Source organism: Equus asinus, unplaced genomic scaffold (genome assembly GCF_041296235.1).
Source record: "Equus asinus isolate D_3611 breed Donkey unplaced genomic scaffold, EquAss-T2T_v2 contig_614, whole genome shotgun sequence".
NCBI lineage: Eukaryota > Metazoa > Chordata > Mammalia > Perissodactyla > Equidae > Equus > Equus asinus.
In genome coordinates this window covers 28,262-44,436 of record NW_027225310.1, presented here as the reverse complement: position 1 = coordinate 44,436, position 16,175 = coordinate 28,262, and the positions used below count along the sequence as shown (strand labels likewise).

The window sequence follows — 16,175 nt, the reverse complement described above, 5'->3', positions numbered from 1 at the left end:
GTGCCTCTGGTTGTGCTATGTGGGATGCTGCCTCAGCGTGGCCTGACAAGCGGTGCCATGTCTGTGCCCAGGATCTGAACTGGGGAAACCCTGGGCTGCCGAAGCGGGAGCAGAAACTTAACCACTTGGCCCCAGGGCCGGCCCCAAACCCCACTGTTTTGTTTGTGTATGTATGCATGTATGCACACACATATCTGTACTAGATTATGAAGTTTAGAAGAATACTGAGCATTATCTATTCATTCCATAGAGGTGCCTGTGACTCCTCAGGCCTTTGGAAGGGCCCCAATATTTATTTGTAATTTGAACAGGGGCACTTACTTTTATCCTAAAGCACTTTTCTCTCAGGCTTTTTGTAAGGTGCTGTTTTCCATCACATAGCAACATTTTTTCATATTTTAATACCTCTTTGATGTTCTGTTGGTCCTGCTTGGATGGAAAGAAATAAACAAGGCTTCAGCTATAACTCCATTCATATATAATGTCTAATCATTTACTTTTTCAATTACACATTGTACATTATTTCAATAATGGAATCAAATATTATACTTGTAACACAAAAAAATGTAAAAAATGGTCAGAAAATGAATAATAGTATCATGAAGTCTTTTAGTGAGTAACCTCAACTCATTGGGGAAAAAAGTGGGAGAACCACATATTTTTTGGAGACAGAATCTGTTCCTGTAACCTTCATAGCTGCAAATTAGGTTTTAGATTTATCTCTGGTTCCTACTCTTCCAGATCTCTGCATCAGAATAATTATTGCCAACTAAACATGCTAGCACGACTGTCTGTACTGTCCATGGTGCTCCAAGCTCCATTCATATATTCTTCCCAGCACCTTGGACCAGAAAATTCATACCCTGCCTACATTTTGTATTTCTGACTACAAGTACAAAACAAAACATTTTCTCCCATTTGTTTATCTTATTTACTGCAGTACCCAGAAGACTAATGGTTCAATGAATATTTGTTGAATGAATTAAATCTCTTTATAAATTTAGTTAGGGTCCACATAAATATGATTCCCAAGTGTCTGATGTTTCTATTGAGATTGCAAATGATACTGTTTTCCACTTTATTCTTTCTTCACTATTGAAATATGAGAATGAAAAAGATTTTTATAGATTTCATAAACTTTCTTATTGATCTGAAGTTTACATTACTTTTTAGAGGATTCAGTTCAATTTCTTTTCCAATATCCATTTATGATAAAAACTCTCAATAAAATGGGTATAGAGGGAAAGTACCTCAACATTACAAAGGCCATATATGACCAACCCACCGCCAACATCACACACAATGGTCAAAAAGTGAAAGCCATTCCTCTGAGAACAGGAACAAGACAAGGGTGCCCACTCTTGCCACTCTTCTTCAACATAGTACTGGGAATTTTAGCCAAACAAGTAAGGCAAGAAAAAGAAATAATAGGTATCCAAAAAGGAAAGGAAGAATTAAAACTGTCACTATTTGTGGTTGACATGATTCTATATACAGAAAACTGTAAAGAATCCAACAAAAAACTATTAGAAATAATCAATGAATACAGTAAAGCTGCAGAGTACAAAATCAACATTCAAAAATCATTTGCGTTTCACTCCATAACGGGGGCCTGCAGTTTGCCAGTTGGGATCCTGGGCGTGGACCTACACACCGCTCATCAGGCCATGCTGTGGTGGCATCCCAAATAGAAGAACTAGAACTATTTACAACTAGGATATACAACTATGTACTGGGGCTTTGGGGAGAAAATAAAAGAGGAAGATTGGCAAAATACGTTATCTCAAGGCCAGTCTTCCTCACACACACAAAATCAGTTGCATTCCTATACACTAGTAATGGACCACCAGAAAGAGAAGTCAAGACTATAATCCCATTTACAACTGCAACAAAAAAGAATAAAATACTTGGAATAAATTTAACCAAGGAGGTGAATGCCATATACTCCAAAAACTATGACATTAATGAAATAACTCAAAGAAGACAAAGAAATGGAAAGATATTCCATTCCCACGCATTGGAAGAATAAACACAGTTAAAATGTCCATATTACCTAAATCAATCTACAGATTGATCTACAGATCAACCTACAGACTTAATGCAAACCCGAATGGAATACCAATGACATTCTTCATGAAAAGAGAAAAAAGAATCTTAAAATTTATATGGAAAAACAAATGACACTGAATAGCCAAAGCAATTCTGAGGGGGGAAAAAAGAAACAATATTTGGATGTATCATGCTCCCTGAACTCAAAATATACTACAAAGCTGTAGTAGTCAAAACAGCATGGTACTGGCATAAAAAACCCGGATATACAGATCAATGGAACAGAATTGAAAGCCCAGAAGTAAAACCACACATCAAGGGACAGCTAATCTTCAACAAAGAAGGCAAGAACACACAATGAAGAAAGGAAAATCTCTTCAATTAATAGTGTTGGGAAAATTGGACAGCCACATGCAAAAGAATGAATGTAGACCATTGTCTCACATGATACACAAAAATTAACTCTAAATTGATTAAAGACTTGAACGTAAGACCTGAAACCATAAAACTCTTAGAAGAACATATAGGCAGTACAGATTTGATGTAGGTCTTAGTAGTATCTTTCTGAATACCATGTCTCTACAGGCAAGGGAATCAAAAGACAAAATAAAGAAATGGGATTACATCAGACTAAAGAGCTTCTGCAATGCAAAGGAAACCATCAGCAAAACGAAAAGACAACCTACCAATGGGAAGAAAACATTTGCAAATCATACATCTGACAAGGCGTTACTTTCCAAAATATATAAAGAGCTCATACAACTCATTAACAAGAAAAAAGAATAATCCAATAAAAAAATGGGCAGAGGATACGAACAGACATTTTTCAAAGACGATATCCAGATGGCCAACAGGCACACGAAAAGATGTTCGACATCACTAATCATCAGGGAAATGCAAATCAAAACGACAATGAGATATCACCTCAGACCAGTCAAATGGCTATAATTACCAAGACAAAAAATAACAAACGTTGGAGAGGATGTGGAGTAAAGGGAATGCTCATAAACTGGTGGTGGGAATGCAAACCGGTGTGACCACTATGGAAAACAGTATGCAAATTTCTCAAAAACTTAAAAACGGAAATACTGTATGATCCAGCCATTCTGCTACTGGGTATTTATCAAAAGAACATGAAATCACTAATTCAAAAAGATATATGCACCCGTATGCTCACCACAGCATTATTCACAATAGGCAAGATGTGGAAGCAACCTAGGTGCCCATCAAGAGACAAATGGATAAGAAGGTGTTGTATATATATACAATGGAATACTAATCACCCATAAAAACAGACAAACTCCTCCCATGTGAGACAACATGGATGGATCTTGAGCAAAATAAGTCAGACAGAGAAAGAAATACTGTATGATTTCACTCCTATGTGGAATATAAGCAAACACATAAATGAGAATAGATTAGTGGTTACCAGAGGAAAAAGGGATGAGGGAGGATGAAATGGTAAAGCCACATATGTATGGTGATGGATAAAAACTGAATTATTGGTGATGAACACAATGCAGTCTAAAGAGAAACCGAAATATAATGATAGACACTTGAAATGTATACAAGGTTGAAAGCCAATATGATCCAATAAAATAATTATATATATATATAAATACATATATATATACATATATATATATTTAAATACAGACACTGACCACTAAAAATAGGCACATATAGAAAAAGCAAGTTAAAATGGAATTTTAAATAAATATTATTAACCCCAAAGAAGAAAAAAAGAGAAAGGGGAACAAAAGCCAAACGGAAAAAAAGAAAACATATAGTAAAATGGATGACCTAAATCTAACTGTCAATAATTATATTAAATGTAAAAGGATAAAATTCTCCAATTGAAACTTAGAGTTTGTCATAACAGATAGAAAAACAGCATTTAAAAAGAAACTAAAGAATATCTTAAATACTCAAATTCTTTGTTAAATTCTATCATATGTAGTTTCATTATTTTGAAAAATATTTTGAATGGCTGCATAGCACTCTAACTTATGGTATAATAGAATTAATCATGTTTAGATGATTATGATTTTATACATTAAGTTGGACAACATATCTAAGGTCTTTTCTGCTCTTGCTCTCTGTTAATTTAAGACATGATTTTACTCTCTCTTATGGCCACTAGCAATCCGACTTAGTACTTCTGTGGTTCATGAGTTAGAGGATACTAATGTAGGATGATCCAGAATTATATCAAAGTCATTAAAATTCATCGCATCCTAGTCAGCAATAAAATAGTCATATTTATCATTCAGGAATCCCTTACCAAGGACCATGATCCATATATTTTCAAGTCTTAAATCATATTGCTATTCAATTCCAAAAACCTCACAGAGCATTGGATCTCAGCCTCCAGAGATCGTTCATTGCTGGGCTTTATCACGTGTATCTAGAAAACTCACGTCTGTGAGAATGTCAGAGTCTTTCCCTGCTTGGCCAAATGGGATCTCCATCTCTCATGCAACTACAGTCCTGACACGGGAAGCTCAAATCATTTCTTGACAGGACTTAATTTCTTCATTCCTCCATTATAGCTCTTAATATTACTAAGTTGAACATATAGGAGAGAATAATCTGGTCAGTGAATACATAAACACTGGCTAGAAGAGACTCGGCCACATAAGGAGGACTAGGTTATTTGGAACCATTGTTCAGTTCACTGGAATGGGAGGAACTGGGAAGCACATAATAACATGGGGTTCTTTTGGGTAGGAAGCTTCAGAACAATTAATGAAAACATTTACGTCCCACTATTTCAATGAGAAGGAAACACTAACTTACACATACCATGGTTGTGCACCTGCCAAAACGGATCAGTCCTCCTTGGGATTCCTCTACTGGGAAAGAACAAAGAGAATCCAGAGCTGGGAAAGGAAAAAGAGACCATGAGAGCAAGCATAATTTAGGGTTACCATGAGAGGAAGTAACATTTGGCTCCTCCATTCCATTTTGCATAATACCTCTAACTGTACAAACATAACAATATGAAAAAATTAGAAGGACTGTAGATAAACCCAAACTCTTCCCCTAATGCCCAGGAAACCCAAACACTTCAGCAGACAGTTTTCTGGACAGACCTCCACTTTGGGGAAGCTGCTCTGCACCTGAGACTAGGCTGCTCAGCCCAGCCCTGAACAGGTCCTCCTCCCTCCATTCACACCTTCCAGGACTGAAAAGGAGCCACGCCATCCAGGCACACCTAACCTCATGGCCTTGGGGTCAGGTGAGGTTGAAGAGGTTAGAAAAGACATAGAACTGGTCAGGAAATATTCAGTATTCCAATTCCAGAAAAACTGACTGTGATTAAACACATTACAACATATCCACGTAATAAACGTGAAGTCAGGAAAAATATCGTGAACATGGAAAGCATTCCGGAAACACTGTCAGTAGAAAAATCAGGTTATAAAACTATAGGTACAATATGATACCATTTGAAGAACATATGTGTATCTCAATATCAAACGACTGAAAAATCATCAGACTTCAATAGACAGAAAAAATCTAGAAAGTTTTACATTTACATGTTGACAGTGCTTATCTTTTGCCCCTGATGGGGGATTTTGTTTGTTGAGTATATCTTAACTTGCTGATTGAATGTTCATTTGTTAAAATATCTATGCATGTGAAGATTTGTTGTGTGTTAAGTGGAAGCTGTTTTCCAAAATGTGGAAAGTTCATTCTTCTAAACAGAGTTTAGTTGGTCTTGGGGAAATGTACTAAATTTGGGTTGTTTTATTAAATGGTTTTTGTTTCCTTCAGTTACCAGTGACACAATCTCCTCTCAGGTTTCTAGGCATGCTCATTGCTGGATTACTGTCTAGACAGATGGCTGAAGTCCCTGAGTATAGCTAATATGTATTGTTGCTGGTCTCGGGGCTACATCCTTTTGCAAGTTCTCTTCATGGAACCCGTTCCCATCCTGTTAGCCACGTCCTCCAGAAAGCTGCTCAATTATCTTATCCCATCAGTCTCACTCAGCAACCATCATCATCAGAATAAAAAATGTAAAGTAGGAGTTACCATGTGACCCAGCACTTCTGCCCTTAGGTATATACTGAAGAGAATGGAAATATGCATTCACACAAAAACTAGTACACAAATGTTCACATTTGTCACAGCCAAAAAGTGGAAGCAATACAAATGTCCATCAACAGATGGATGAAGAAAATGCCATTTATGGATATAAGGGAATATTACGCAGCCAGAAAAATAAGGCTATTTTGATACCGACTCCTCATGGATGACCTTGAGGACACTGCACTAAGTAAAATGAGCTAGTCACGAAAGTATAAATTTTGCACGATTGCTCTACTATGAGGGTCCTAGAGAAGTCAAATTCATAGACACAGAAAGGAGAACAGTGGTTGCCAGGACTGGGAGGAGAGGGGAATGGGGAGTTAGTGTTTAATGGGACAGAGTTTCAGTCGAAGATGAAAAAGTCCTGGAAGTGGGTGGTGCTGATGGTTGTACAACAGTGTGAATGTACTTACTGTCACAGAACTGTACACTGAAAAGTGGTTAAAATAGCAAATGTAGTGCCGTGTATACTTTCCAAAATAAAGTAAAAGAATGATGTGCTTATCTACCACATGGACGAACTTTGAAAACCTCAGGCTAAGTGAAAGGAGCTAGACATAAAAGGACACATACTGCATGATTCCATGTAGACTGAATTTCAAGACTCAGCAAATCCATGGAGACAGACGACGTGTTAGTGGTTTCCAGAGTATGGGAGGACGAGGGATAGGAAGTGACAGCTGACAAGGACAGGGTTTCTTACTAAGGTGATCAAATATTTTGGAATTAGATAGTGGTACTGATTTGTACAACCTTGTGAATATAGTAAAAAGTTTTCTTTTGAGTACACTTTTACAAGGTGAATTTGGGGCTGGCCCAGTGGCGTAGTGGTCAAGTTCAGCACATTTTGCTTTGGTGGCCCGGGTTCACAGGTTTGGGTCCCAGGCATGGACCTACACCACTCATCATGCCATGCTGTGGTGGCACCCCACATACACAACAGAGGAAGACGGGCACAGATGTTAGCTCGGGGCCACTCTTCCTCAAGCAAAAAGAGGAAGATTAGCCACAGGTGTTAGCACAGGGCCAAACTACCTCACCAAAAAAAAAAAGGGGGGGGAATTTTATGATCATGTATATATCTCAACTGAAAAAGTAAGGTAAAAATTTACAACATAAATTCCTTACCATCATGGTGCTCTCATAGGTCATCATAGTTTGATCGCAACCCGACAGTGGTGGCTGCAGTCAGAATGACATCACTGCCTTATCAAACACCAAGTCACATTATCTGAATCTCCCTAGTGGCCTTCAATGCATCTATTCCTATTCAGGGTTTACTTTACCTACCAGAAGGAACATAAGAGTATCAACAGTGTCATTTGAGTCTTTTTATCACCCCAAATACTAAGATGGCATGGTCTGGCATATGATAAGCATTTACTAAAAATCTGATTATTTTACCCCAAATTCTAGTTCTAGACATTTCTTAAGAAAATATTGAGATAAAGAAATGCATGTACGAGTATCTTCAATACAGAGTTTTTGACAGCCAAAAACTAGAAACACAAAAATCTAACAGGGAACAGGTTAATTAATTTGGTTCTGCTGTGTGATGGCATGTACAGGATTATTAATCAGGATGATACTGGTCCCAGTGTAAAGTACACACTCATAACCGGGGAATGGTATCCAGTTGAAACTTAAGACATAGATTCTGTTCTCAGATTTTCTAAATGTAACTGCTCTTAGAGTTCATGACATTTTAGTGTCTTGGGTTTTTCATCAGTAAAGGCAAGAGTACGAAGATCACTTACTTAGCATGAATATGTTGGAGAAATATGATCTACATTAAAACTTAGTAATATGTTGTAATCCCATATAAATATAAATATGTTAGCTATTTTTATTGAAGAACATTGCATGTCCCCTAATTGGGTATTATAAAAGAAACGATTCTCCTTCCTAGAGTAAAATTGTGCTTATCAGCCCTGCTCTGATAATGCTCACAAAAATAATGGGCAAAATTAGATCTTTTGCTTGAGAATGCATTTTTAATTCATATATCAAGAGTTTCTAGAAAAGAGGAGGAGGAAATTTCCCTCCCGCCGAAATGCAGCAGAAACAAAGAGACATTTGTGAATCACAACCTGCGCAAAGAAGCTGATGTGATCAAGCGTCTCATAAAGTGAGAACATCAGTAAGACTCTCAGTGCCCTGAAGCAGCAACAAAAGGCATGTGGGTAAATAAAACGATTCCTTATTTTCTTGTATTTCAATCAGTATTTGGAAATCTTTTTGGGAAGACAACTAAAAATCAGATATTATTGCAAAGTTTTGTTAAATTTTTCTTATATCAATAATTTAAAATCAGTGAATTTATGAAAGAAAGAAACAACTATCCTCAATGTTGATTTTTGCATGAAAACAATTCTTTCCCCTCCCCAAGGTTCTTCTTTGGGGGATGGCAGGACTGAGGAGGAAGTCACCAGGCACCAGGCTGTTCTTGGGGCACAGAATGACTCTCTTACACGACACTCTCCAGGTCCACACCCGCCCTGCTCATACACATAAACAGATGGAAAAGACGACAGAGCCTGGACTACGGGTATAGGTTTACAGCACGTTCCTGGGGTCCGAGCTCTGGGAACCCCGAGGCTCTGAGACAGTAGCTGCCCCTCAGAGCTCCCAAGTAGAGAACTCCCCAGGCTTTCCCAAACTAACCTCGGTGCCCCCTGGCTGGAAATCTTCCTTTAGGGCTCAATGTCCTACTTCCCTCTTGCAGCCAAGTGGCTGTGAGGAGAGAAGAGGAGGAAGCGCCAGGCAGCCCAGAGCCACCAGACAGTGACGCCACAGAGCCACAGCCATCACACCTGCACAGGTAAAGGACATGCAACCAAATCCCCGTCACCCCAGCACAGCCACGCACCTGTCACAGCCTCGCAGCCACACCCACGGCACGGAGGCGCATCCCACCACTCACTCGCGTCTCTCACACACACCCCGCCACACGCTGCCCGTCTGTCCCCACAGACACACACCGTCCTCTGCCGTTCATGCCCGAGAGTCCCCTGAGGACTGGCGTCCTTACTATGGGCCTCCACCCTGTGAGCGCTTCTGCCGCCACCCCACCTGGTTCACGTCGGGCTCCGAATTGACTCGCTTCACAGGATTCCCGCATCCTGTGCTAACACATCCACAAATGAGCTCAACTCACCTTGCAAAGTGGGAGAAGCGCGCGAAAACGGAATGGAAGCCAAAGATCTGGCGTGACCGCTGCCCTCTGGGAAGTGTCGCTCCAACCTGAACCTCTCTGGGCGCGGCGGCTCGTCAGACAGGCCGCCGAAGCGCGGAAGTCCCGGTGGAACTGCAGCGGCGAGAACCGCCCGGAGCCCGGCCCCGGAGCGCGCGATGCGAGGGCACGTGCACGGGCAAACGCCGCTGCGCCCAGGAGGCCGAGCAGGGCAGCCCGGCGCTGGTTCTGAGCCTCTGGCCTGTGCACGCAGAGTCGCACTGGAGTGTCGGGGGGCGGCCCCTGGGGCGCGAGCGCAAGGCGGGTGTGAGCTCTGAGGGCGGGGCCCCGGGCGAGTCCCCTCAGGCGGCTGCAGCCTGGCGAAAGCATATGCGGAACCTAACTCCTGATACCGCCGGGGGCGGGCTGGTTTATTCAGAAAGCCTGTTAGCTGCGTTTAAACGGTGTGTAGGAGTGAAGTAACACATGTTTACTTAATTCTCTAGGCTAAGCTATAATAATAAAAATGGAATGAATATTTAATTGTAAAGGTGCTGTGGTGAATATTTTGTATATACTTTGCAATATTGATTTAGGGACAGATTTTCCAAGCATACCCAAAGAGAGGAATCTTAGTAAAATTCTAAGAGTTCACTGGATAATTATTGTAATCATCCTAATCACTTGAATGCAAATCAATTAATAAAAGTAAATCCTAGACAAAGATTTGATAGATTTATTTTAACAAATATAATGAGACTGCATTACAGCCCGCTGAATTAGAATCTCTGGAAAGCTTTTGTTTATGTCTGTGGAGGATTTTGACACAGCCAATGCATGGACTAAGATTTGAGAGTCAGTGCCTAATAACAAGTATAATAATGCAAATAATAACTAATGTATACTTAATCCATGCCATGAGCCATGCACCAGGCCAAGCACTTCAGATTATCTCCTTTAACATTCATAACAACCCAATGGTGTAGGTACTGTTACTATTCCTGTTTTATCTGTGAGGGAATGGACGTTTAGAGGGGTCAAGTTACCTGCTTAAGGTCACATGGTAGGACTTGAGCTCATGAAACAGACAAACAGCTTTTCAGCCTCTAGCTGTAACCATCAATTATATACAGAGGGCCAAGGAACATGTTAAATGGCACCATGGGGATTCAATCAGAAAACTCCAGAATGTGGGAAATTCCATGACATAAATGACTTGGGTTTTTTTTGACAATCAAAATGGATGAAACAGAGAGGGAAGAGAGACTTGTAGATCAGCACTGTCCTATAACACTTTGTGCAATCGTGGAAATGTTCCGTATCTGCACTATCCATGCGACTATTTGGCACTTGAAATGTGGCTGTTGCAATGGAGGAACTGAATTTTTAATTTTATTTAATTTGAATTAATTTGTGTTTAAATTTAAATGGATACATGTGGCTAGTAGCTGCCATGTTGAACAGTGCAGTTATAGATCAGACTAAAGAGACAGGTCAGTCAAATGCTATGTGTAGACCTTATTTAAATCCTGAGTCAAACAAAATAATTCTAAAAAGATTTTATGAGACAACTGGGAAATGGCCACTGACTAGGTATGTGTTAAAATTTTTAAGTAGCATAATGGCTTTATAGTTAGGCTTTTAAAAAAGAGACTTTACCTTTTAGAGATACACACTAAAATATGTAAGCATGGGGATGATATGACATCTGGAACTTGCTGTATAAGATTCCTTTGGGGGCAAGAGAGAGTACTGGTTGGAGTATAGATGAACATCACTGACCGTGAATGGATGATTGTTGAAGCTGGGTGATGGGCACATGAGGGTACAACTGTCTTCTCTCAACCTTAGAATAGGTTTGAAATTTTCAACAATTAAAAATGTAAAAAGATATTTGCGTAGTGCTTTTCCATGTATTATCTCATTTAATCATCAGAACTTAGGAAGCAACTGGAACGACTGTTTACAGATGGAGAATCCGAGGCTCAGAGAGATTAGGTAACGTGCCTGAGGTCACACAGCTAGTTGAAGGCCTAGACTCAAATCCAAGCAATCTACCTCCAAATGTTGTGATTCCATCTCCTCATACTCTGTGTGACAACCTGTGTCATTGTCACGGGTTGCTTAACGGTGAATGAAGCAGGAAGGGTGAGGGAAACAGAGTAAACACCATGGCTCTCATTCAGAATGATGGCTCTGCAGCACGTGCTCCTCTAATTAGGAAGAGATGACCGTCAGCCACCAGCTGCATGAGCTGATTAGTGAGCACAGAGAGAGAATGCTGCTGAACAGGATTAATTTGTAAGTTCCAGCTGTGAAAGAGGCTTTATTAACCTTTTTCTATATACCACCAATGATGATAATAAAAGCCATTTAAGACATTAAGTCCATTGATTGCAATTGCTCTTCTCAGGACTCAAAGGTTATATTATGCTCCTTTTCCTTCAAAATATAGTCAATATGTGCTGAGGAAAATTTTCTCAGGGTAGTATCTGAAACAAAAGACAAGTAACTTGTATTTGATCTTGTTAATGCATCTATTCTCAAATTAAATGATTTTGGTCTTTAATTTCTTATACCTTCCTCAAAGGCCTTGGTTCCTATCGGCATATGATGACACGTTAACGTTTCCTACATAAAAGATTTCACAGCAGAGGCACAGCTCGGCCAATGCTTTTAGGCAATATTTTCACTCCTTGACAATTATGATACAGTGAAGTATCTTTCTTAAGCTAATAAATTAACCACTTAGTATCTGTGGGAACTACAAACAAGAGAGATGAATATACTAATTATTACCCTTCATATCCGGACCTTTGTCTAGGCTTCACTGCTTACTGGTTGTAGCCTATGATAGTAGTCACTCAGCACTTGAGTGAAGAGTCACATGTAGCTTCATCTCTAAAAATATTTGCAAATATTTGCCTGGATCTGTTGGAATGTAATAAAAGGGACAAAAAAATAATGGCCTAATAATGACAGGATGCAGGAAAAAGGGTTATGAATTGAATCTTGAAGCAATTAAACTGTGTCCCGTAGAATTTTATTCCTGGGCTGAGAGTAACGGCCTTGAAGCACTGAGCCTTCTTGCTCAGAACAACTGCCTGCTTCCCAAGCAGCTGCTCTGAATCCAACATCTCCATCATCTCAAGCAGCCGTCACTCCCTCCTCAGGTCTGAGCTGACCCATCTCACCTGAGAGCTGGAGTTGCAGGAAGGCACGAGGCAGGAATTGGAGTCAGAAGGCAAATGGCAAGCGCAGATTTATGGAATGGTGAGTTCCAATAATTAAGTAACCAAAATGTCATACAGAAATGAGATGTGCCACACAAATTGTAACCATGAGTGCCTTAGAGTTTGCTGAGGAGAGAATAGGATTACGAAGACTTTACCCTAATGGTCTAAGAAGGCTTTGAAAACTACGGATGTCTTTCCACGTGCTTTGAGTCAAGACTTGTTTTCTTCACGTTCTTATTAAAAAATCCACCTCTAGCCAAAAGGGTTTAAAGACATTACCGCCTTCTAAAGATCATGAAAATTGAAAATCAAAATGACTTTGCTTATGTAGGATCCAAACTTTTCTGAAGTATTTGAGTTCTCTTCAAAGGAAATTTCACACATAATTTGGAGGAATGCACGTGTTGAGGTAAAGATTCTTTTAGGGACATTTAGATGGTGAAAGAAAGTAAGCCCTACCCTCACCCCCACAGATAGTGCAATAAACCATTATTAGATCTTATACTGTTATTAAATAATATGTTTTACAAAAAAGATTGAACACATAAAATAAGAACATACCTCTGATTGTTCCAGAAGTAAAAATATCATCATTTTGTGTCAAAAAGCTCTTCCTGATTGACCACACCTGCTATGTTCCTTGTTCACTGTGTAGTTTATTGCTTATTTCTACAGGCCGGCTCTGCAGATGTCACGTCTGGTTATGCAACAGGTTTGGAGTTTTAGTTTATTTTTGGCTGGGATGGCGTGACAAAGTTTAATGTCTTGCATAAGCTTAACATTTCAAAAATTTTTAGCCTGAACTTTGTTACATCTAGGACTTTCCTGAAACTTTGACCTGATAATGAGGAGAAAGTGAACATTATTCAAAAGATGTAGGACAAGGAAGATAGGGAGAAAGGAGCATCAGTACTGAACCCTCCAGATCAATCTTCGCCCTCGACCTGATACAGTTATCAATGCTGCATTAGACAACCCGGCTCTGGGCAGTGAGCAGAAGCCTTTCAACGAAGACGTCTGGCTACTACATACAGTGTTTAGCATGGTTTCCCAATTGAAGGTTTCTGAATTTAATTTAACCTCACCGTTAGCCTCCCTTAATATCTGGCAGGCAAAGTGTTGCACAGTCTGGATAGAATCCTGCTGCAGGATTACCAGATTTCTGGACTATTAGTACTATTCTCTTTTAATGTCATCGTTGTGAAACAAAATGAACAACCTGAAAACTATATTTGCAAGTTAAGCTGCAGTAACCATTTACTGCCAAAACTAAACGTGACCAAAAACCTCTAAACATGACAAAACACACGCACACCACCCTACACCACACACACACACACACACACACACACACACACACACACACACACGGGCCAGGAGCCATAAGGCAATAGTTTGATAAATTATACTACTATCAAAATCATACAACTCCCAAACACAGAGGATACACACAAGAGACAGAAAGGATGTGGGTAAGAGGAATCCTCACTTACTACTAGGGAAAAGTATGAACTCTAGGAGACAACCACGCTGAAGAACACTTTACAATAGCCAGTAAGGAGGGTGCAGGACTCACAAACCAACAGCCTCCCTTGTAGACAGACACACTAGGGAAATCCTTGGACACGTGCACAAGGAGATATGTCAATGCAGCATTGTTTTTACTAAAGGAAAAAGGAATAATCTAAATGTTTATTAATTTTAAAATAGAAAAATATATTCATAAAAGGGACTACTATTCGGTAGTTAAAAGGAATAATCTCAATCTATATGCATCCACATGGATAAATTTTGAAGTCATAGTGAATAACCATGCTGAATTGCAGAATGATATGCACAGTCTGGTGCAATTTATAGAAACTTTATAATTTTAAAAAATTATATATATACATTTTTTAAAGAAACAGATCTGTGAAAAAGTATAAAACCATGGGAGTGTATTGTTTAAGGTGTTGTCAAAATCACAGGTGACTCCCTTGTTTAGGCCAAGCCCAATTTGGGTTCTTTTAAAAATAAGCAATGAGGTAGAAGTTTCAGAATATCCAAAGACTAGAGAGTATTCAGAAGTTTCTTTTACCGTCCTTTAATTCTTTCTGCAAAAACGTTCAGACATGAGCACATTGGTTCCATCAGCCTCCTCAGGAAATGTCTTCATTTTTCATGTGCCCGAGCAGATAGGAACGCCCCAGGCCCCCTGCCTGCAACCTTTCATAGAGGCAGACGTTAGAGCTTTGACCCCAGCTAAAATCTGCTCCAAAGTGGGCAGAAAGAGGTATTATGGCCTTTTTCAAATGAACCTCTCCTAGGGTCAAAATAAATTATTGTATAATATATAATATATCCAATCGCAACTCAACGACCTCCTTTGAGGCAAGTTTGACGGGCAGATTCTTCTCTGTTCTTTATTAGCAACATCAGTCAGAAGGTGGCACAGTTTGTGAACAGCTTCTCACGGGAACTTTGCGAGCCTCACTGTTGCAACGATGTGAACCTGGTCTCTCTTGGAAAGATGCTTGCAGATCCCGGGAAGGCTTACTTGAGAACAACTGTCCACAGACAATTCATTATTGCTGTCTTTTTTTCTTCTAAAAGACACAGGAAAATATTTAAACCTTTGGTGCATGTGAGGGGGTTTTCAGGTGTACAAAGGGTCTCCACAAATGATGCACGTCACCTTCGAGGTGGTGGTCACCTGTGGGGAGACGTGGAGAAGAACGGCATCAGTGAGAGTGGAAGAGAAGCTTCAGCTGTACCTGTAACATTTTATTCTTTAAAAAACAAAGGTGAAGCAAATATTGCAAAATCACGGTAACATTTTAAAACTGGATGGTGGACATATAGGTGCTATTATATAATTCTCTCCTGCTTTCTGTACACTTGAAATGTTATACTTAAAAAAATGATAAAGAAACAAAGCAATGCTGAAGGGTGAACAACAAACTTGGAAAAATATATTCAGAACATGTATGGGTGTGGGCCCTGTGGCCGAGAGGTTAAGTTCATGTGCTCATCTTTGGCAGGCTGGGGTTTGCTGGTTCGGATCCTGGGTGTGGACCTACACACTGCCCACCAGGCCATGCTGCGGTAGCATCCCACATAGAAGAACTAGAATGACTTGGAACTAGGATATACAATTACGTACTGGGGCTTTGGGGAGAAAAAAAATACAGGAAAATTGGTAACAGGTGTTAGCTTAGGGCCACTCTTGCTCACCAAAAAAAAAGGAAAAGCATACTTAAAAAAAAAAGGAACATGTATGAGAAAAGGGTCTATTTTCCTGATATGTAAAGACAAATCAATAAGGACAAGATAAATGACCCAAGAGAAAAATCTGTGGAGGATATGAATGGGGAATTTATAGAAAAATAGCTAATGAATTTATAAAATATATAGCCTAAATATATATGAATCTCTCTCCATGTGTGTCTATGTGTGTGTATACACTCATCAAACAAATGCAAATTGAGAAAACAATACTGCTTTTCACTATCATATTGGCAAAATTTCTTATATTTGGCAAAACACAGTGTTACTAATGGTGGAGAAGAAACATTCTCATGTGTTTTTGAGAAGACTGTATTGGTATAATCATTCTGGAAGGCAACATTTTTTACATTCCC

General features: G+C 39.5%; 1 protein-coding gene and 1 long non-coding RNA gene across 2 annotated transcripts in view; both read right to left on the bottom strand.

Annotated features, from left to right (window-relative positions):
• Positions 1 to 9,771, bottom strand: part of LOC106837024 (centromere-associated protein E-like) — a 34,675-nt gene extending 24,904 nt beyond the window's left edge. The window contains exons 1-3 of the mRNA XM_070503684.1: positions 9,305 to 9,771; positions 4,855 to 4,931; positions 322 to 429 (exon numbers count right to left, since the gene is read on the bottom strand). Of these exons, the coding sequence (XP_070359785.1) occupies positions 322 to 429; positions 4,855 to 4,857 (111 nt within the window). The 5' untranslated portion in view covers positions 4,858 to 4,931; positions 9,305 to 9,771. The remainder of the gene's footprint in view (positions 1 to 321; positions 430 to 4,854; positions 4,932 to 9,304) is intronic.
• Positions 9,772 to 10,359: 588 nt separating this feature from the next.
• LOC123283913 (uncharacterized) overlaps positions 10,360 to 16,175 on the bottom strand; it is a 29,007-nt gene continuing 23,191 nt past the window's right edge. Inside the window, exons 2-3 of the long non-coding RNA XR_011501170.1 lie at positions 13,117 to 15,247; positions 10,360 to 11,811 (exon numbers count right to left, since the gene is read on the bottom strand). This is a non-coding gene — a long non-coding RNA (uncharacterized lncRNA). The remainder of the gene's footprint in view (positions 11,812 to 13,116; positions 15,248 to 16,175) is intronic.